Here is a 19,071-nt window from a genome sequence, read left to right as displayed (position 1 = left end):
TGACAGTGCGAGTGCCAGCGTGCTGACAGAGACACCACCACGGGGAGAGCCAAGCAAGGCAATGTGCAGACTCTTGCATCTTTTCTACCGCTGGAAAAAGAATTTTGCGTAGATGGGCCCGTCACCTGGTATGTCGCAGCAATGCACAGCATTGTTGGTCTCGCTCTCCCCATAGCGCGCTCGAATCGACTTCGGGTATAGTTTCTTGGCAATAACCGTGTCGTACGGACCGCAGACGCTGCGCACCATCTCCACAACATCCGCATCCTTCTCTAAGGAAACGAGCTGCACTACCCAACAAGTGCCCACGAAGCTGCTCACAGTGCCCTCGAGGTTCGGCAAAACCCCGCAGTACGGCTCCATGAACTCCCCGGCAGCCGCGCTGCTCATTGTCACGGTTGTGAGCGCGGTGACCTCGAGCCCTACGTCTAGCAAGTGCTGAAGTGCACTTCCGCCGCGCCCAGTGCTGACCAGATGCGGCTTCAGCACGACAACGGAGCTGTTTGGGTCGTCAAATACAGCCAAAGGCTTGGCTTTGGCAAGTTGGCCCAGCTTGCCCCATGTGGCGGCTTGGTCCGCGTCCTTGGCGGTGCAGGTGCCGGTTGCTCGCTGCACAAAGTCAAAGCCCTTTTCCACCGCCTTCCTCCGACTGCACAGGACTACGACGACGCGAGTGTTTTCCAGCTGCTCTGGCAAATCGAATGCAGACACTGACTCCGTCTGCACCCACACCATCTCCAAATCGCTGATGGTAAACCGGCACTCCTCTGTCAGCATCGCCAGGTAGCGGCCAAGAGAGGGGAACGCCCCCTCCGCTATCAGGACTGTCGTCATCTCGCTGCACTGTGCGCACAGCTGACGCGTCACCTCGTCCGCGAACGCCGTTATGGATGTCGCTTTGCCGAACAGAATCACCGTCGAGCCCACCGTGAAGGCAGAGGCGGGTAAGTCGACGGCAGTACGCTTCAAGTACAGCCGCCCACTCGGCACCTCCATTAGCTCCACCGTGCCGCTTTCGTAAAAATAGCGCAAGATGAGCTGCCGCGGCTGTGGTGCTCCAGGATCTTGCTGCTGCGCATGGAAAGCCATGCGAGGATCTAACGTCGAGGTGGCCATGGCGGTGTACAGCAAAAGGCAAAGGTGAAGATGTGATCCCACCCACCCACCCCACCCCTTTATACGCAGGTGTAATGGGCTCGCGTGAGCGTGTGCGTGCGCCTCTCTGACTTTGCCGGCGGGTTCACCGGCAGCGGCGGCAGTGTCGTCTGAAATCTGCGCAGCTCTTATCCAAAATGTGAAGGAGTGCTGCGGAACAAAGAAAGTGATGCATTAGAGAGAAAGGGCTGGAGAGAGGCGGCACCTCTTTGAAGCGCGCTGAAGGGGTATCGACTTCTCGCACACGAGTCGATGACGTTTCGCCAAGGGCGCACTCGTTCTTCGGTTCATAGAGCAACAGAAGACACAGCCTCTTTGATGCCCTCTAAAATGTTACGACGCAGTAAGCCAAAGACGCCGAAGGGTAAAGACCAGCGTGCACATCTGAGTGCGAGCGCGCAATTGCCACCGTCGAGCAGTGCGAGGCCCGCATCTCCATCGCACTGCTCTGCAGTTACGTTTCTCATGAAGATGGATGCAGTGGCTAGGTCGCCTCTGAGAGAACTCGTGCATCTGCACACACACACACACACACACACGAGCAGAAGGCACTCCAGAAGGAGTATATCTAGTCGAACAACTTCATCGCCCAACATCCCAGCGCCACCATCGAGAACTCTAGGCATGCCCTCCTCCGTGTGTGTCTGCGTGTGTGTAGAAGGTCCGATTATTGGGCGGCAAAGCGCACTGATGCGCCATCCTATGACGCCGGCGCGCCCTTTTCCCAGTGAAAGTGTCGCAAGTGGCCGCTGCTCTTTTGCGATGCCGCCACTATCCTCCCCCCTTCCCAGGCCACACTCATTTCACACGGTCGCGCGCCTGTTGAACGACTGAACCAACAAAAAGTCCCCGTTCAAAATCCCCTCAAAGGAGTCTGAGACGCGCGCTTGGCTGGGTGGCGGGGGCGGGGGGAGGAGGACAAGAAGCGATGTGAGAGCGCGCGCTCACACACACACGCACACGCGCCAAAAGGGAAGTTGCGTAGGGACGTCTAGCGGCCGTGAGCAAGCGAGAAGGCCCACACCGAGCAGCAGAAATGCACGCTGTGCGGCAGAGGGAGAGCGGGAGGGGGTCTTACTGTGTGTCCGTCTGTTCCTCTTCCTCCTTCTCTCTCTCCCCGGTAACATCACCGCACGCGCTTTGAGATCTTGCGAAGACGATCCACTTCCATTCGGGCCCGCTTTACCTCCAACTCTAGTTTTTCGCGCTTGCGAGTCAAATCTACAAGCTCGCGTTGGCGCTGCCTATTGGCGCTTGCGTTCTGTTGTACGTAATCACGAAACTCCTTCATGTCGGCCGAGCTTTTAGCAGACATACAGGCCACCGCATTCTTCAGTTTCTCTGTGCGTTCCCTAAGCAGCTCCACCTTCTCCGTGTCCCGCACACGCTGTTGTTCGAGCAGTTGCGCCCCCGCAGCGAGTTGTTGAATACCTTCCTCTTCTTTCGTCAGGTAGTGCAGCAGCGCATCCACAATCTCAGGCGGGAGGCAAGACGCGGACATGGATGTAAGCGCATCGCCTCCAAACTGAGCGCTGTGACCGCTCCTCGCACCCCCTGAGCCCAACTGCTGCAGCATTTCATTCAGAGCAAGAATGTTCATGTTGACGCACTCGCTCTGGCGCACCCGCTCATCCTCTTCGACATCGGCGCACTCTGGGTGCTGCTGGTCCACCAGCGACACCTGCTCGACTTCCTGGTACATCAACCGCCCTGCGTTTCGTAAGAATTCGCTGATGAGACGGAGAGAGAAAGAGACGTGCAGCTTTACGTGTGTGGTGTTTGTTTGTACGCCAGCCGTCGTCGTCTCCGAAGGCAAAAAAAAGGTGCGGGAGCCGCCGAAGACAGGAGAAGAAAGAGGAAAAGTGTAGAGACGTACCCGAAGACGCGGGCCTCGAAGGCGGCCGTCCATCTCTCAAGTGTGTGTGCAGGTGCGTGACCGTTTTTCTTGTGTTGTGGGTCTGCTGCAAGCGCGCTTAGTTCGAGTACACGCGCAGATCCGTCGGAAGGGGGCGCTACTGCGCACAGAAACGAAGTTCGACAGTGAGTCGAGGCCCGGTGCATGAAAGTCAGCTCCAACAATGCCATCCTGCCCCCCTCCCCGAAGCGCGAGGTCCTGGAAACGAAGTACAGAAGCCTACATGTCGGCTCAAGTTGGACAGCGCTTTGTTTTGTGTGTGTGTGTGCTGCTGCGGCAGCGAGGCCGTGGGGTGATGTCGGCAAGAGAAGTTTCAGAGTAGTTGGGGGCCTCACAGGGTGCGAAGAGCAAACCTTTAGGCGTGGAAATACGTCGATCTTGTGCCTTCGTGCCTGTGAAATACGTCTTTGAAGGAGGCAGACCGTCTTACCGCGCGGTGGGCACGTTAACACGTGGGCACAGCCTGGCGCAACGACTTGCCGTGTTATAGTAGCCAACGGCGGCAACGCGCGTCAACCCGAACGTATCGTCCCTTGAATACCTGCGTAGCACCTGATGTGCAACAGTGCGGCCTTCACTCGGAATACCTCAGCAGGCACCCACGGGCGGTGCGGTTAAAGTGCGGGCCCTCGTTCAGCATGGTGCAGCGGTCGTTGTTGTTCTTTGCAGCAGCTGACGTTCGCAACGGTGCCAGACTCGACACTCTAACCCGCGCTGATGTCTCCTTGACACCTGGTCCACAAGTGCGTCCGTGACGCGCCCACGCAGGACCGCTGGCCAGCTCCGGCTTGCCGCGCACGTCTACAAATTCGAGCAGAGAAGAGAGACTGTACCCAGTCAACTTGGTAGCCCACTCCGGCCCAGTGCTCAGACACAACAGTGCGTAGAAGAACGGCTTTGCGATCGCCCGTAGCGCACCCGTGCCGCCATAGAGCATGCAGACCTGCGCACCAGCCTCAAAGCCCATAGTGTGGCGGCAGACAAGCTCGGCAACACTGAATCGCAACACGTCAATCCACTTGAGCCACGCCTCTTTTGCCTGTTGCTCGAGCTCGCGACGCGCCGACTGCGACCCGATCGCACGCTTCGCATGGATCGACAGCAGCAGTGACCAAGCGAATTGCACAGCGAGGTACACGCCGACGATTTTCTCGGTGAGCAACGTAAGCGGTGCCGCTGACAGGGCCAGCAGCAGCGCGAGGGAATAAGAAACGCTCAAAGAAATCTGCGGGGGCTGCGTGAGCCCCTCCATAAAAATCCTCAGCATGCCTACGCAAGCGCGTGTGATAGAGACACGCCTAAAAGTTGGTGTGCAGTTGACAAGCTCCTGAGCGTCGGCGGGAGGGAGGAAGGGAGGGGGGCGGTCTACTGGGTCATGAAAGGCCCTGAGACCGCGAAGAGAGCGCCAGAGCACGAGGAGAGGAGGCGAAACTGTAAAAAGATCCAAGCATCATGGCGTACGTGGCTGCGCGCCTGCGGCCGCGAGCGCGGTCGTGGTGGGGGTAGGGGTGGGAGTGAGAGTAAAAACTTCAGCGCAGTACTACCCAGCACTCTTGTCCTTCAGCGGCCAGTGTGGATTGGTATCGCGCCGGCCGGCGTATAAAATGCGCTCGTAGTTCGGCTGAAAGGGAGAGGGGAGAAACGCATGCAGCACTGAATCAACGTCGGCGGCATCTACAGAGGACTTGCTTCGTATTTCATCACTGAGCAACACATATGTGTTCTATCGAGCGCTTCACTCGGACGGCATTCAAACAAAGAGCGCGAACACGAGAGAGAAAGGGGGAGAGAGCAAAGAAGGAGAGGTCAGCGAAGGTGTTACGATCTCTCTGCCATTCACATGAAGACTTTTCATCTCCGCCCCTCTATCTCACTTCCCCTTCCCGCATCGCTGCGCACTTGCACACAGACACACACACACACACATAAGCAATGACGGCTACTTTACATGAGGTCGACAATAGCACAGAAAGAGAGAACATGTCGCTGAAAACGCAGACACATGAGACACGGAAAAAACGCGTTCGCCTGCTGACCGCCTGACGTGTTGCGTGCTTGTTGGGCGTGGGTGTGTGCGTCTGTGAAAAGGAAAGAATCGGCAATGAAGCCAAAAAAAATTATGGCCATACTGAGAAGGGGTATTCAGCGGCAGGCGGTATGAAATGACCGCTCTTTGGTTTACATATGGGCCGACCACAGCAGTAGCAGAGCGTAAGGAGTGGCGACGGCACAACGTGTGACGCGCCACGAGATACCATGCCTCACACGCCTCGAAACGAGCCGAGTTCATCCCTACTCGTCGTAGTCTCCCCACTGTCGGTGCAGGAGGTCCTCGAAGTCCTTGTCGCGTTGCACCGCCAGACTCTGCGGCACGTACCACTGCACAAGCTCTTCAAAGTCCACTTTGCCGTCCACCGCCGTACGCACATCCCAGGCAGTCAGGAAGTCATTCTTGTCGGCTGGGCTCGAGGCATGGTACTTGAGGTGCAGCTCCTGCACCGGCGCGCGATAGGCGGTGTCTTTGTTCTCGAAGCAGCGCGACCACAACCGCGCTAGAAGCATAACACGCGCCGCAGAAGGTGCAGGCAGGAGCAGCTCTTCGTAATACTTGATATCGACTGAGCTGTCGCCGTTTGTGTCGAGGCACTTCAGCAGAGATGCTTTCGGTACGTAGAGGCGGTGCTGCCGCAGCACACCCATAAACGTTGCCTCACTAAGGAAACCGGTGCGTGACTCGTCCGCTCGTGCAAGAGAAAGACACAAGCTGCGGGCCTTGGCAGCGCTACTGAGGACGGCCGGCGCATGCTCGTAACGAATCATGCGCATTGCTTCCGACCTCGCCGCCTCGCGGTTGGCGATAGCCATCTTCTCTCCTAAACTCTGCTCTGTGTGGTAGAAACCTTGGTATTGCACCTCGCCTTTCGCGAGGGAGGTAGAGAAGGCGCTTGACACGCCAGGCAGCGGCCACACGCCACGGAGTAGGGACACGAAGGCTTCATCGTCGCCGCAGGCGGCTGCGATGCCGCTGTAGTACTCCGCAAATTCCTGTGCGCTCACCCTGCCATCTGGATTGGTACTCTCGTTAAAGGTGGATTCAAAGTCTCTGCGTACTTCCGCTGCGGTCATCTCGCCGCGCACCACAGACGGGTGACCTTCCGCCATGAACTGCCGCTGCAGCTCGCGCACGTGCACCGAACCGTCGCTTGGATCCTTTGGGAAGATTCGCCACACACGCTGCAGCCACACTCTTCGTAGCGGACGGAGGCTATTGCATATGATAGCGATGAAGTCTGTCGGGTCGATCGTGCCCTTCCCATGGCGATCTAGAACCGTGAAGATATTTCGAATCTCGTGCTCTTCCAGGAAAACGTTGTTGTCCTTAAGGGCCCGCTGCAGTTCCTCTGCCGTCACCTGCGTGCGACCCAAGTCATCCGCGATTCCGAGAGAGCGGCTAAAACTACGAATACCATTCACCGAGGAAGGACTACGTCGAAGCAGCAGTCGCCTTGTCTTCTCCGCTGTCTGCTGAAGCTGCAGCGCATTCTGCGGGTCGCAATTCATGGATGGACGTGTGCGTATGCACGTGCTACCCGAAACCTTCAACAGATAAAGGGAGGGAAACGCGGGAAGCGATGTGTGATGCTGTGGACAACGTCGTGGTCGACGGAGGCGTCGCCTTATGGAAATGCACTGTCGTGTAGTACTTGGGCCTCACCATGTGGGCCTCTGACAGCACACACCTCGAGAAATGCAGTAACGACAAGATAACACCGGGAGTGAGAGGCTGTGAGTGTATGCGTGTGTGTGTGTGTGTGTCGACGGGGAAAAAAAGAAGTTGCGTGTTGTCAACACGCAAACGAGTCAGAGAGAGAGGGAGAGCGAGAGACGATGCGCGTAATGAAAAGAAAAAAAAAAAGAAACGCCACGCAGGTGCCGGAGGTTTGTACCTCCACGTAGTTGCATTTAGGAGAAAAAAGAAACAACTTAAAGTGGCCCACTCGAAGGGTCCGCAAGTCACACACAAAAAAAGGTTGAAGGCCGTCATCAACGTGAGTCCAGAGCGTGTAGACGACGTGGTCCCTTACGAAAACGCTTCTCTCGTGATGTTAGCGATTACCTTTTGTGCATATATTTTTTATGTGTATGTGCGTGTGTGGGGGGGGCGCGTGCGCGATTCATAACATGACCAGGAAGAACGGAAACGATATGCACACATGGAAAGAGCAACATTCGTACATGTACGCCCATCTGAAACATCCAACAGCCCGCCTCTTGTCCGAATGCCGATCCTCCGTTATTGGGAGGCAGACGGCGGTATGCAAGCCGCTATGACGGTTTGAGGCCATCGCAGGAAACAACCAGTGCCGGCCGATTATACATCGGGGGACTCGGAGGGAGTGGCGGTGAAGACAGTCCTGCGAAAGAGTGTGCTGTACGGGTTCGCCATCATCCCTTCTGCGCGCTTCGTCATGTCGCGCGTCACCGCCACGGGATCGAGGTCCCACCACTCGTGGGCGTTACTCACCTTGAACGCTGCAGGGCCGGGTTGCGAAGCGTAGAAGCCGACCAGACTCTCAGCAGCCGCCTTTTGCTGAAGCTTTTTTTGCGTCTGGAGCGACACGTTCAGCTGCCTCACTCTTTGGTAAGGCGTCACGTAGCCGCCCCTAAGACTCTCCGTGAGCGTTCTGTTTCGCTCACGGTGGGCCTCAGCATTCGAGGAGTCCTCTGGGGCTGGGGCGATGAAGCGGTTGCCGCGAAAGCCCTCCAGCGTCGTGCTCGCACACCATCGCTCCTGACGGCGCCTCTTTTCAGGGTTGTTGTCGTCGCGGATAACGGCGGCCAGATAGCTAAGGGGCCCTTCTTGATGCTCCAGCGCCTCACATCGATATGTGTGGCGTATTGTGGAGGCGCGCGCGCGGTCGCGATTGGTCGTCCACACCGCCGGCAGCACTGTTTCCTGCATCTTAAGAAAGGCGGACCCCTTTACCGTCTCGGGGAAGTGAGTTGTAACGACGTCAACGCCGCTGTAACACGTGTTGGTGTTGCGCAGGGCCGGCTGCGGAAAAGGATGCAGCTCATCCTTCGTCGAAGGGTTCCATACGCGGCGGTTGTGGGTGTCGGCACCTGTCCGGAAACGTTGCACCTCGCGTCGCCGTATCGACAAAGGGTGTCCAGCGGGGAGCTCGGGAAAAACGCGATCTTCGCGACGGTGAAGAGCCAGAGCCGACTCCCGCACCCAGTCCTTCGCGGACGTCATAGGGAGCCACAAGGAATCAGCAGAAACGGAGGAAGAGAAGCAGTTTAAACGTGTAACGAAAAAGGAAAGGATAGCCGGCCGCAGTCGGACCAGAGATGAGACCGCGTCTTGACGTCTATACACACGGAGGGGCGTATACGCCTTCTCGGGCGCTGCTTGGGGAGGGAAGTTGAATTATTTTGCCCGATAAAAAATATGTTAAAGCACGAAGTTAGAGAGGGGAAGGGGGGTACGGGGTGTGTGCGACTTCGCAGAGGACTACACATGTAGCGACCGTCTCTCAGTCAGGCCAGATGAGAGCCCCTGAGGCGGACTGTGAGCGTGCTCTTCACGATACCCTCGGCACCGCCCCGTCAGATACCGCCTCTGCTCGGCTCGGCGAGGTGCGATCATTTCCATGAGTGCGCAGGCGCACGCGTGGAGCAAACGAGACACAGACAGCGAACAAAAAGAGACGCATGCGAAAATTTTGTTTTTTTTTTCGTTTTATAAAAAGAGCTCACATCGCTGATGTTCTTCTTTACTTGCGGAACGCAGCGGCACGATCATGGCGTCAGGCAGGCGCACGCACAGAAAGAGGTGAGCATGATGTCATACGACACCTTAGCGCGAAGTCAACCACAACGAAAAAAAAAAGAAATTGCAAGACCCGGTGCCGCATCGAAGAAAAAAACGATCCGCTTCGCATGTCAGTTATGGCAATGCATGCAGAAACATAAGGGCACATAAGCAACTGCATCGGAGAGCACTGATGTCGCGCACAAAAAGTCCGACACATGCCTTGAGCCCACAAATCGCAGCCCATGATGTCATGACAAAGACACCCATCTGTGAAGCGGCTAAGATGCCGTTTTCTCCTCTTTTATCTGGCACGCCGCCAGCACCCACGTCATGTGACTCCCGAGCCACCCCCCAAAAAAAAAACACACACTGCTCCTGCTCGATTGCTCTTTGTTCATGCAGAAAGTTGCCTTTACTCGAAGATGCGCTCTGCTATACAACAAACAGCGCCGCCCGCAGCTGCACTCCCGCGACCGCCTCTCCAAAAAGAGGGGAAAAGAGAGAGCGAATGATTCGCCCCCGACATCCAAGGAGATCACCCGAAAGAATGCCTCACGTCAGAGCGTCCTCCCCTCCCGCCAATCCCGCGCTCCGCCCGCATGGCGAGGTGCTCACCGCCTTCTCCTTTTACCTAGCACCGGGTCACTCCATCCGCGCACGGCAAGACTTTCCCCAGATGCTCCCCGGAGCAGCCGTACACATACGTGGCCTACTCGCGAGAAAAGATGTTACGCCCTCCATTACGCAGCATGAAGAGAGACTTGATCGACAGCTCACGTGTGCGCGCACCAACGACGCGGTGCACGCACTGCCCATTCAAAAAGAGGAGCGAGGTGGGGTATGTAATGACGTTGTACTCCTCTACGAAGCTCTGCGCTTGAGGCCCAGGCACAAGGGCCAGCTTCACTTCATCCGGATTGCCGAGGTTCATTCCATTAATAGAGGAGATGAATGATCGGGTGAGAGGATCATGCAGGAGGGTCGTTTTGGACTTTGCCGCCGATGCTGAACCTGCAGTCGTGGTTGCACTGCCCTTCACTGACAATCCCACCGATGCGCTCGTCAGGGGCGAGCGTGGCCCGCTGGAAGAGGCTCCGGCAGACGCGGCATACGAGGGGCCGCTGTGAAGAATCACCACCACCCCTTTTGAGCGGTAGAACTGCATGAATTCATGAAGGACTTTTTCATTAGGCAACTCGGCGATTTCGTAGCCGGTCATGGGAGGCTTGCTTACCTTGAGGATTCGCTTGAGAAAGAGCCAGGTGCATGAACGCTGCAGCATCTTGCCGTTCTCTCTGTCCATACGTTCGACGCCTAACGACGTCTCTGAGTCGGGCACAGTCTCTCTCTATAGGGGGAGAAAGAATTTGATGGAAGGTGCGCTGCCCTGTACGAAACGTTTCTGTCTTCTGCTTTACGACCAGTGCCTCTGTCTCAGGGATCAGTGTGCGATCGGCCTCCTTTCCCGCTTAAGAGGAGATCGCGCGCGTGGCCGCTTCGGCGCAAGGACGATGGCGATGCCAAAAAAAAGAAAACGATGCGATCTTTGCTGTCCCCTGGTAAAAGGTGACTGCGCGTCATGCCGCGAGTGCCTGTATCCCGGCAGCGATGTGGCGGTTGCGAAGCAGAGAAGAAAAGACGAGAACAGCAGCGTGTTGAGGAGTAAGGATGCTGTTTAACTTGTGTGGCGGACATCTGTTCAGGAGCACCTGTGCCACATCAGAACCGCACTGACCTCAGCAAGTCAGCGCACCAAGAGAGGAAAGAGTAGCCAGTAGCGCACAGCGCCGCCGCTGTTCGCCAACTCGCACACGCGCTAGTCTCTACGCGGCGCGGTGAGTGTCTTTGGTTTTCGTTTCCTGCGCACGTTTTTTTCTCGCTACCTTTGAACTTAACACTTTTCACCGTCCTTCCACAACGCGAAGCACTGTTAGGCATGTCGTGAGAGCAAGATGCCGTGCACGTGCGTTCACAAACCCACGTGTCCTCGGGCAAGAGGATAAACACCGGCGCGACTGCCAGGCAGTCAAGCTATGTCTTCCAGCCAGCATTTCGTTCATACTCCAGCCGCATCCGCCGCTCGTCCTCCTCGGTGGGTGTGGGGTACATCCACACCATGAAAACTACGCAGATAGGGATGAGCACCAGCTGAATTTTTATCATCTTCTTCAATTCTGCCTTCACTTTACCAGCGACGGACGTGTCTGTGGCGGGGCTGCCACCACTGCTATGGCTGCTGAACTTTTGTTCCAGAATCGCCTGCGAGCGCCGCATCAGCGCGCGGTGCGTGAGACACAGCATCGGCCGCGCCAAGAGAGCTGCTCGTACTGCAAAACGTGGTCGATCCAGTTTGGACTACGAGTTCCCTGCTTTCATTTTGTGCGGCCCAGGAATCGGTTTTGTAGCGCATGAGATAGTGGAAGAAAGAGGGAGGGAGGCAGCAAGGAAGACAGACGTAGCGGGGAGCATGGAGATACATCCCATTAATGCTGAGGTGAGATGGGAAACCCTGTCAATGCATAAACGCGCGGCAGCGTATGGAACCGACGGGCGCGCCACAATGGGCAGTACCGCGCACAGCACAGGAATCGCCTCTGTTCGAGGCATGCCAGCGCTGCCAGTGCGGCCGACGTCGACAGAGTCAGGTTGTACTCCGCCTCAAGTGGTGCCCACTGAATGAACGAGTCTGCTGTCGAGGAAGAGCAGCACTCGTCCACTTGCAAGTTTCCTGCACATAAACTATCGTAACAAACTCAGCAGTGTAACCACGATTACTTTCTTTTCTGCGTAAATGTTGTGAAACTTAGCAGACAGAGCTTCACGAACCCCATCTTCATAGTAGAAGGAATGGCATGTACCCTCAACGCGATACGTACATGCAGTATCACACAGAGATGTCGTTAGGGATATCGAGATAGGCACGTGCAGCATCACTCGTGTGACCGGCAAAAACGTTCGTTTAATCCACTCTCGCACGGCACACAAGTTGAGCTCACATCGACATAGCCGTGTAACCGGCCTCGCGTTGGGTGGGGAGGGGAAGGGGCAGGATGTGAAGCAGGCGTGATCATGCCTCGCTGCATTGCATCCCGCTCCATGACCGGAGCACGTTCCCTGCCACGCTCTTACACCCACTAGTCCCCAGGCAGGTCGCCTCAGCAGCTCACATGACGCCGGTAGCCAAGTGGTGCGCGCCGCCTCGGCGTAGCTCAAGCCCTCCCTACGCCAGCAGGCGGAGCGGGGGCCGGGCAGTGTGCACGTGGAGCACGTCACTCCGGCGCAACACGAGCCAGGGCGTGATCTTCGACAGTGGCAGAGCGATGCAACAACGCTCTGCTTTCCGACCGCTCGTAGTCCCACGGCCCTTTGCTTCCAACAGAAGGGGCTCGTCCATTGGCAGGGAGAGCGGCTGGCTGGCATCCTCGACGCGCGGCTGCCGGGCCCAGATGTACAGCGCGCTTAGCTGCACATGCTTCGCAGAAAGGGAAAAGGCGCTTAAAAAAATAGAGGAAATCCTGGCGCGCAACAGCCGACCGTACTCCAGTACGGAGCGGCGTGAGAAGAGGAGCGCAATATCCATGTATCAACCGCTACGGCGAGTGGAGAACATGAAAACACACACGAATATGCCCCATCGTCACCCACTGTGCACCTCCGCCAATGAAAGGAGGAGGAATACACGGCGCGAGAGGGAGTGGCGTCGAGGGAGCCAAGGAAGAGTGACAGAAAAATACCGGAAGGCTGCCAGAAAATCATGGGAGCTTCCTTCGTGTGGCGCTCCCCCTTGACAGACGGCGAGAAGTACACAGCAAAAAAAGAAAACCCTTCAGCTTCATCGTTTTCGTCAGCGGCTGACCGCGTCGCTGCTAACGGTACAACAGATGAAAAAGGGGGTCAGGGAAGCGGCCAATAAAGGAGAGCTGTACAAGGCTGCACGAACGTACGCAAACGGTCTGAAGCTTTCCCCATGCGTGGGCTTCGCTGCACAGGGTGATAAGGGAGGGGCACTGCGTGCGCTGGAAGAACTTACGGCTATCCGGTATGCGCCAAAAGAAAAATGCGCGCTCTACGTCGACAAGGTAATTACCAATGTGCAAAGCATTTTTCGTGTAGAGTTGAGAATGCTTCGCCTTCTGTTTCACGACAGGCGAGTGTCTGCCGCGTGCGAGCGTTCAAAATGCGGAACTAGGTCCCGCGGATCCGTTCTTTCAGAGAAGATATTCGATACAAAAGCCCAAGACGGGCGAGATATGAAAGCGCAGAAGTTCGGCCCACGACCCTAAACAATCCCCCTCCATAGCCGGGCGTACACCATTAAGATAACTGGTCCTGAAAACGCACCCCTACACAAACACACACGCACACACACACACGAAATCCCGGTTTCCGGTGGCTCATGCGTCGGCTGTCGCGTGACCGCGCATACGCGGCATTGAAGCATGAAACGGGCGACAAGTGACACCTTGCGTAGAGGGAGAAGTGAGCGAGGCAGAGGTCTTGCTGCGCCGACAGCACCACCGGGACCGCAGCAGCCGCAGAAGGGAGAGCCGAAAAAAGAAAACAAATCTCGCCCGAAGAAAATAGATTTTGGAAAAGAGCGAAGCCGAACGATAAAGCGAATGAAAGTGTCATCTCGATGACAACCTCGAGGAGAGATGCCCCATCGCCACCAGGGAACCCATTCACTGTCTTGGAAATAGTATTACCTCAAGGAAGAGCTCTATGCGTACCGTTCATCTCTTTCGAATTCCATAGGCCATCGCTCACTTGCTCCGCTCTGCAACAGCTGCGGCTGTGCCATCTCGACGGCTCAGGCGTGGGGCCTCCTTCCCACAACAAAAGAAAACACAGTCAAGAGGTGAACGGAGGCAAGAGAAGTGCTATAGGCAGAAAAGCGAAAAGGACTTGGGCAGCGTGACCGACAGTCTGGTGCGTCCTCGACCGGTTCAGTGCAAGCGCAGCGGATGGGGCCGAGCCGTACGCGGCCCATTGACTCGCCGAACAAAAGAAAGCTTGAGGCGAGGTGGGAAGTCGGGGGGAGGGGAAAGAGGACCTATTCAAAGAAGAGCAACCGAAAACAGAGCCCCCCCCAAAAAGAGGTCATCATCGAAGGGGCGATGAAGTGGGGTACGCAGAGAATACGAACACCCTTCTCATATGAAAAGCTCATATGAGGGCGCCAAACGGTCCTAATCGTGCCACACATCTGTGAGCCAGGCGCGTGAGCGCCGGAAAGAGGAGGACGAGCGCGGGCAAAGGGATCTTGCTGACGTAGACCCGGTAGCCGCGGGAAGGAAGCAAAATGACAAGGGGTGGGAAGGGTGACGAGAGAAAGCACACAGTCACTGACGTGAGGACTTAGTGTGAGCTACCACCACCACCCCCGCCGAGGGGAAAAAACAACAGCCACAGCCCACCGCCGCGGGAAGAAGTGCAAGAGGAGGAGCTTGTGTGTGAGCGTAGCAAATCGAGAATGCTCAGCAAACGAGCGACACCGAAGCGGAGCGGAACGGTTTTAGGCGGAGGGTTCATCCAAGCTGAACATCATCGAAACAATACTCATAAAGCTGAGGTGAGAAAAAAATGCATGCCAATTCGCTAGACAGACACCCAAAGAGGCACAGACCGTTGGTGTTGGTGGGGGGTGCAGTGAACAGACGAGAAGAGGTGAAGGGAATGTGTTCTATGATTGGACGCTAACGTTTTGCTTGTTTGTTTTTGGCAGCGGGGGGAGGAGGGGGAATGGGAGGGAGGGGGCCAAAAGGGGAGAGTGATGGGGCGAGCAGCAGGCAGAAACGCAGCACAAGCATGTCAAGACCCGCACACACACACGAATTCCCCTTACACACGCTCACTTCCTCTAGCATCGCAGCATTTTGAATGAGAGATCCGGAACGGGGGAACGGAGGGCTTCTCGATGCGCTTGAGCACATTTACTACACTGGGTGTCGAGGCCTTCATCTTTCGACTCTAGAGGCGCTCACTACCGGGTATCTGCAGCCGGAGCTGCACCCGTGTCTCTCCTGTAGAGACATCAGCTGTGAAAAGTGGGATGCTACAGTGAAGAAAGCACAGCAGTCATCACTTTAGTATTGGCGAAGCGCGCCCGAATCTTTAACAGCCCCACTCGCATAACGGTGTAACAACAAAGAGATCAAGTGCAGCAAAAGCTGTGACGGACCCACATGCAGAGAACACCACCAAAAACGAAGCTATATGCCTTATGCAGAAGGAAAAAAAATGACATCGAGCTCACGTGATGCGCGGAGGAGGAAATACTCTTCTTTGAGCTTGTGCGCACGACACTGCGCGACTGCCCCCCCCCAGAAACGGAAGCACCTCAGTAGCGAGTACCAACACAGCGGCACCAACAGACAAACAGAGCGAAATATACGGAGTGTGAGAGGACCCCAAAGGGCGAAGAGGCGTTGGCAAAGAAAAAAAGAGGAGCCATTTATCAAGTATTAAATCCGAAACTACATGAGCGACAAATGTTGCTTAGAAACTTGAAAAAGAGGTGCGGGTAGCAGCCAACATGCGGAGCCACAACACAACACACTCGAAAAAAGGAAAACTGCCTCGATGAACGAACAAAAAAAGGGAGATCAAGTGGGTATCACGCATGAAGTTTGAAGAGAGTCACTCACACACCTACATTCGTGTCTATGAAAATACGGACCAGGAACCACACGCACAGACATGCCACGCCGAAGAAAACATAAACCCATGGGCCAACCGCAATAGAATTCACGACCGCGCAGACACGAAGCGAGAGAGGAACCGGGCTAGAAATTGCTGAGGAAAAGTAGAGAGGGAAGTGTGGCCAGCGCTCTCTCAGAATAGGGTGAAAATAGAGGAAGCGACGCGGACGCGCAGGCGAACAAAAAAACTGAACGGCTCGACACTTTCATCGCCTGAGCAGCAAAAGCGAAGGCGCGCGCCGACATGAACGAAGAGAACACAGACGTATGCGAGACCCACGGGTGCACGCAGTAATGCCACATGCAGAACGAGAAAAGGAGAGTGGCGGCAACTACAAGAATAGGGTCGTGTAGCCGAAGCGACTCAGCTAGAGCACCAGTGCGCGCACCCACATGCGCCAAACAATACCGTCGCCTTCACGGTGCTGCAAATCTTTCCGATCGCACTTCCTCCTTGACTGGATACGTCAGGCGCGGCAGCCGAGCCGTCTCTTTCCGGGTGTGGCATATTTGGCATCAAGGGAGAAAGGCGTGTGTGGAAAACCGTCTACTCCGCGCGTGTTTCCGTGCGCTCCTCTCCCTTCCTCTAATGTCTGGCATACGGGACGAGTCACAATGGAAGCAGTGACAAGTACCGAACGCCTGAGTGTACTTGTGACAAGCGCAGGCAGAGGCTACCAAAGCAATCAAGACGCACAAGCAAAAGAAGAAAGCGACGTTCGTTCACGTGCACCCTCACCTGACGAGTTGGAAGGCCCAAGAGTCGAGGGCGCGCAGGAGAGTCAGCTATACACATTGCGGTTGCTGTCTTCTTTCCAGTTCGCGCGTACAACTTCCGTCGCATGAGCATGACGAGTGAAGCTCTCCCTTTGCTGCCCCGCGCGTCCGCGCCCTCACCTCAGCGACTCTCCCGAGCGTTATCTCCCGGAAAACAATGCACCTCGCGTTGGGTGGGGAGGGGAAGGGGCAGGATGTGAAGCAGGCGTGATCATGCCTCGCTGCATTGCATCCCGCTCCATGACCGGAGCACGTTCCCTGCCACGCTCTTACACCCACTAGTCCCCAGGCAGGTCGCCTCAGCAGCTCACATGACGCCGGTAGCCAAGTGGTGCGCGCCGCCTCGGCGTAGCTCAAGCCCTCCCTACGCCAGCAGGCGGAGCGGGGGCCGGGCAGTGTGCACGTGGAGCACGTCACTCCGGCGCAACACGAGCCAGGGCGTGATCTTCGACAGTGGCAGAGCGATGCAACAACGCTCTGCTTTCCGACCGCTCGTAGTCCCACGGCCCTTTGCTTCCAACAGAAGGGGCTCGTCCATTGGCAGGGAGAGCGGCTGGCTGGCATCCTCGACGCGCGGCTGCCGGGCCCAGATGTACAGCGCGCTTAGCTGAACCCTTTCGCCTCCTCAGGGTGAGCAGGTGACCGACAAGCGAAGGGATAGAGGGGCGGAAGGAAAAAAAGGTCGCCCATGGGGGCACACGAGCATATGCACGAGATGGTCCCTTTCGACTCACTGGAGGAATGAAGAAGCGAATGTCGTCGGTTTATGAAGTCATCAGCGGAAACAGCATCACCCGTGGATGACGTAGACGAGACACAACTGAAGAAAAGGGGGGCCCGCCAGTCCCCTGCCTACCCGAGCTCATGTGCTTACGACTGCCTCCGTCACCATAGTCTCAAGCGGTATCTCCAATGACGCCAGGACGCTCCTCCACCAATCTTGTCGCGCGCGCACGCCCACTTATTACCTCCCTGCTTCTCGTCTGCGCGCCTGGCATATGTGAGGCACAATTAAGGGCAAGAGGGTGCATCGCACGCTTTGCGCACTCCACGAAGACAATGCTCGTCCGCTGAAGCAGTTCCGCTAGCACAGCCAGATCCCACCCACTCTTGCATCTGATTCTCCCCCTCCACCCCCAACCCTAACGTCCAAGTCCAGCTCCCATCGAACCAGCCGGGGGTACAGCGTAGAACGGAAGTTTGTGGGAGGAACACCTGCCGCGATCTCGTCGAGTGTGTGCATGTCGTCGCTTGCCTTTCATTCGCTTATTTGTTTTGAATAGCGTCAGCGCTGAGCCGTGCATGTGGCGAGAGCGTGGGCACGCGACCAAGCAGCACCGCACCCCTTGGACTCCAGCACTCACGACCGGTCTGTTTGTTGCCGCCCAGTGCCACCGGATCGAAGACGCGAAACACTCTACTTTGCCGAGATAGTCGCTCCTCGTTGCTCGGTATCCTCGAGCCCAGCATTAGTCTCCCCAGCGTGCGGAGCGAGACGGAGTTGCGGAACCCGTCGTAAAGGTTACGGAGTGACGTGGAATCCCATGTGAGGATGCCCTTGGCCGCCCACCACACCATCGAGATGGCGAGCTCCACGTAGACAAAGACAACGACAACAGGCCTGATGTAAATCAGCATCATGAGCTCCATGAAAAAGGTAAAAGCGACATCGATGTAGGTATCGTGTACCCGGAAGTCAATCTCCTGCTTGAGGAGGGAGTTGCCGTTGCGCACGCTAAGGTGCCCCGCGGAGACGAGGTAGTCAATCATGTCGTTGTACCCCATCCAAAACAGGTTGTTGTACTTTTCCGTGCTCGGTGGACGCAGCGCCCACCATGACGGCACAAACACACGTGGTCGCACCGAGGCATCCTGGAAGTACATGGCTGATATGGAAATAGTCCCCTCCTCATCCATGCGTGGCGTGAAGTTGCTGATGCCGCCGTCGGCGCACCACTCCCCAGTGCTCTCCATCTTGAACGGCAAACCGACAAGCGGAACGAGGCAGCAGGATGCGAGGAGCGTCTCGCGAATGGCAGCGTAGGTTGAGAAGCAGCTAATCAGGCGCGACTTGAAACTCGGCAGGACCGTCACGCCGATCTCAAGCGATCCGCTAGACAGCACTTGACGCATGCGTGTGTCTGTGTCAATAGCGCGCAGGCTAGCGCCGAAGTTGTCGATGGCGGCCGTCAGATACTTCTTCACCCGAAACCAGTGAAACATGGAGCTGCGATAGTCCTCGGCAGCGGCCGAGGCGAACTGCTTCACTGCTAGCATGTCATACTGCCCAGAGGCAAGGCACGTGGCGGCCAGGGCACCCGCACTCACACCAGTGAACCGCACGCGCTTGCCCTCCGTGTACCAGCGCTGCAGCACTCCCGAGTCGACGAGGGCGTACGCGACGCCGAAAAAGTACATCTGGAACCATCCGCCACACGAAAAAGAAACCGTTATGTCCCATTTTTGTTCCTCCGCCTCACGCTGCGGTGACGGCGACGAGTGGGGCTCATCCGTCCCTTTTTCGCTCCCGACAGAATCGTGTGCAGAGTAATGTGAGGTGCTCATCTTGTGTGTGCCGCTCTCGAATAGGTCCTCGCACGAGCACAGACCCGCGCAAGAGAATTAAGCGACTTCACTGTGCAGCGACCTGGCCGGAGGAGCACTGTCACGGGCAGGAGCAAGAGAGCGAACAGCAATCAGAAATG

At 56.6% G+C, this 19,071-nt stretch overlaps 8 protein-coding genes across 8 annotated transcripts; all 8 read right to left on the bottom strand.

Moving 5' to 3' along the window:
* Nucleotides 1-84: 84 nt before the first annotated feature.
* On the bottom strand, nucleotides 85-1,116 carry LSCM1_02323 (uncharacterized protein; the record flags this gene model as incomplete). Its single annotated transcript, XM_067319906.1, has 1 exon — nucleotides 85-1,116. One exon carries the CDS (start codon nucleotides 1,114-1,116, stop codon nucleotides 85-87), a length of 1,032 nt encoding a protein of 343 aa, XP_067175281.1.
* Nucleotides 1,117-2,281: 1,165 nt separating this feature from the next.
* On the bottom strand, nucleotides 2,282-2,857 carry LSCM1_02322 (uncharacterized protein; the record flags this gene model as incomplete). The annotated part of the gene is made up of 1 exon (XM_067319905.1): nucleotides 2,282-2,857. One exon carries the CDS (start codon nucleotides 2,855-2,857, stop codon nucleotides 2,282-2,284), a length of 576 nt encoding a protein of 191 aa, XP_067175280.1.
* A 787-nt stretch (nucleotides 2,858-3,644) lies between these two features.
* LSCM1_02321 (uncharacterized protein) lies at nucleotides 3,645-4,337 on the bottom strand (the record flags this gene model as incomplete). The annotated part of the gene is made up of 1 exon (XM_067319904.1): nucleotides 3,645-4,337. One exon carries the CDS (start codon nucleotides 4,335-4,337, stop codon nucleotides 3,645-3,647), a length of 693 nt encoding a protein of 230 aa, XP_067175279.1.
* A 1,025-nt stretch (nucleotides 4,338-5,362) lies between these two features.
* LSCM1_02320 (uncharacterized protein) lies at nucleotides 5,363-6,631 on the bottom strand (the record flags this gene model as incomplete). Its single annotated transcript, XM_067319903.1, has 1 exon — nucleotides 5,363-6,631. The coding sequence occupies one exon, from the start codon at nucleotides 6,629-6,631 to the stop codon at nucleotides 5,363-5,365; it is 1,269 nt and encodes a 422-aa protein (XP_067175278.1).
* An 811-nt stretch (nucleotides 6,632-7,442) lies between these two features.
* On the bottom strand, nucleotides 7,443-8,327 carry LSCM1_02319 (uncharacterized protein; the record flags this gene model as incomplete). The annotated part of the gene is made up of 1 exon (XM_067319902.1): nucleotides 7,443-8,327. One exon carries the CDS (start codon nucleotides 8,325-8,327, stop codon nucleotides 7,443-7,445), a length of 885 nt encoding a protein of 294 aa, XP_067175277.1.
* Nucleotides 8,328-9,597: 1,270 nt separating this feature from the next.
* On the bottom strand, nucleotides 9,598-10,170 carry LSCM1_02318 (uncharacterized protein; the record flags this gene model as incomplete). Its single annotated transcript, XM_067319901.1, has 1 exon — nucleotides 9,598-10,170. The coding sequence occupies one exon, from the start codon at nucleotides 10,168-10,170 to the stop codon at nucleotides 9,598-9,600; it is 573 nt and encodes a 190-aa protein (XP_067175276.1).
* Nucleotides 10,171-10,919: 749 nt separating this feature from the next.
* LSCM1_02317 (uncharacterized protein) lies at nucleotides 10,920-11,189 on the bottom strand (the record flags this gene model as incomplete). The annotated part of the gene is made up of 1 exon (XM_067319900.1): nucleotides 10,920-11,189. The coding sequence occupies one exon, from the start codon at nucleotides 11,187-11,189 to the stop codon at nucleotides 10,920-10,922; it is 270 nt and encodes an 89-aa protein (XP_067175275.1).
* A 6,443-nt stretch (nucleotides 11,190-17,632) lies between these two features.
* On the bottom strand, nucleotides 17,633-18,931 carry LSCM1_02316 (uncharacterized protein; the record flags this gene model as incomplete). Its single annotated transcript, XM_067319899.1, has 1 exon — nucleotides 17,633-18,931. The coding sequence occupies one exon, from the start codon at nucleotides 18,929-18,931 to the stop codon at nucleotides 17,633-17,635; it is 1,299 nt and encodes a 432-aa protein (XP_067175274.1).
* Nucleotides 18,932-19,071: the final 140 nt, after the last annotated feature.

Source organism: Leishmania martiniquensis, chromosome 34 (genome assembly GCF_017916325.1).
Source record: "Leishmania martiniquensis isolate LSCM1 chromosome 34, whole genome shotgun sequence".
Lineage (NCBI taxonomy): Eukaryota > Euglenozoa > Kinetoplastea > Trypanosomatida > Trypanosomatidae > Leishmania > Leishmania martiniquensis.
Note: the sequence above shows the minus strand (reverse complement) of the source record. Positions and strands in the feature narration are given on the sequence as shown.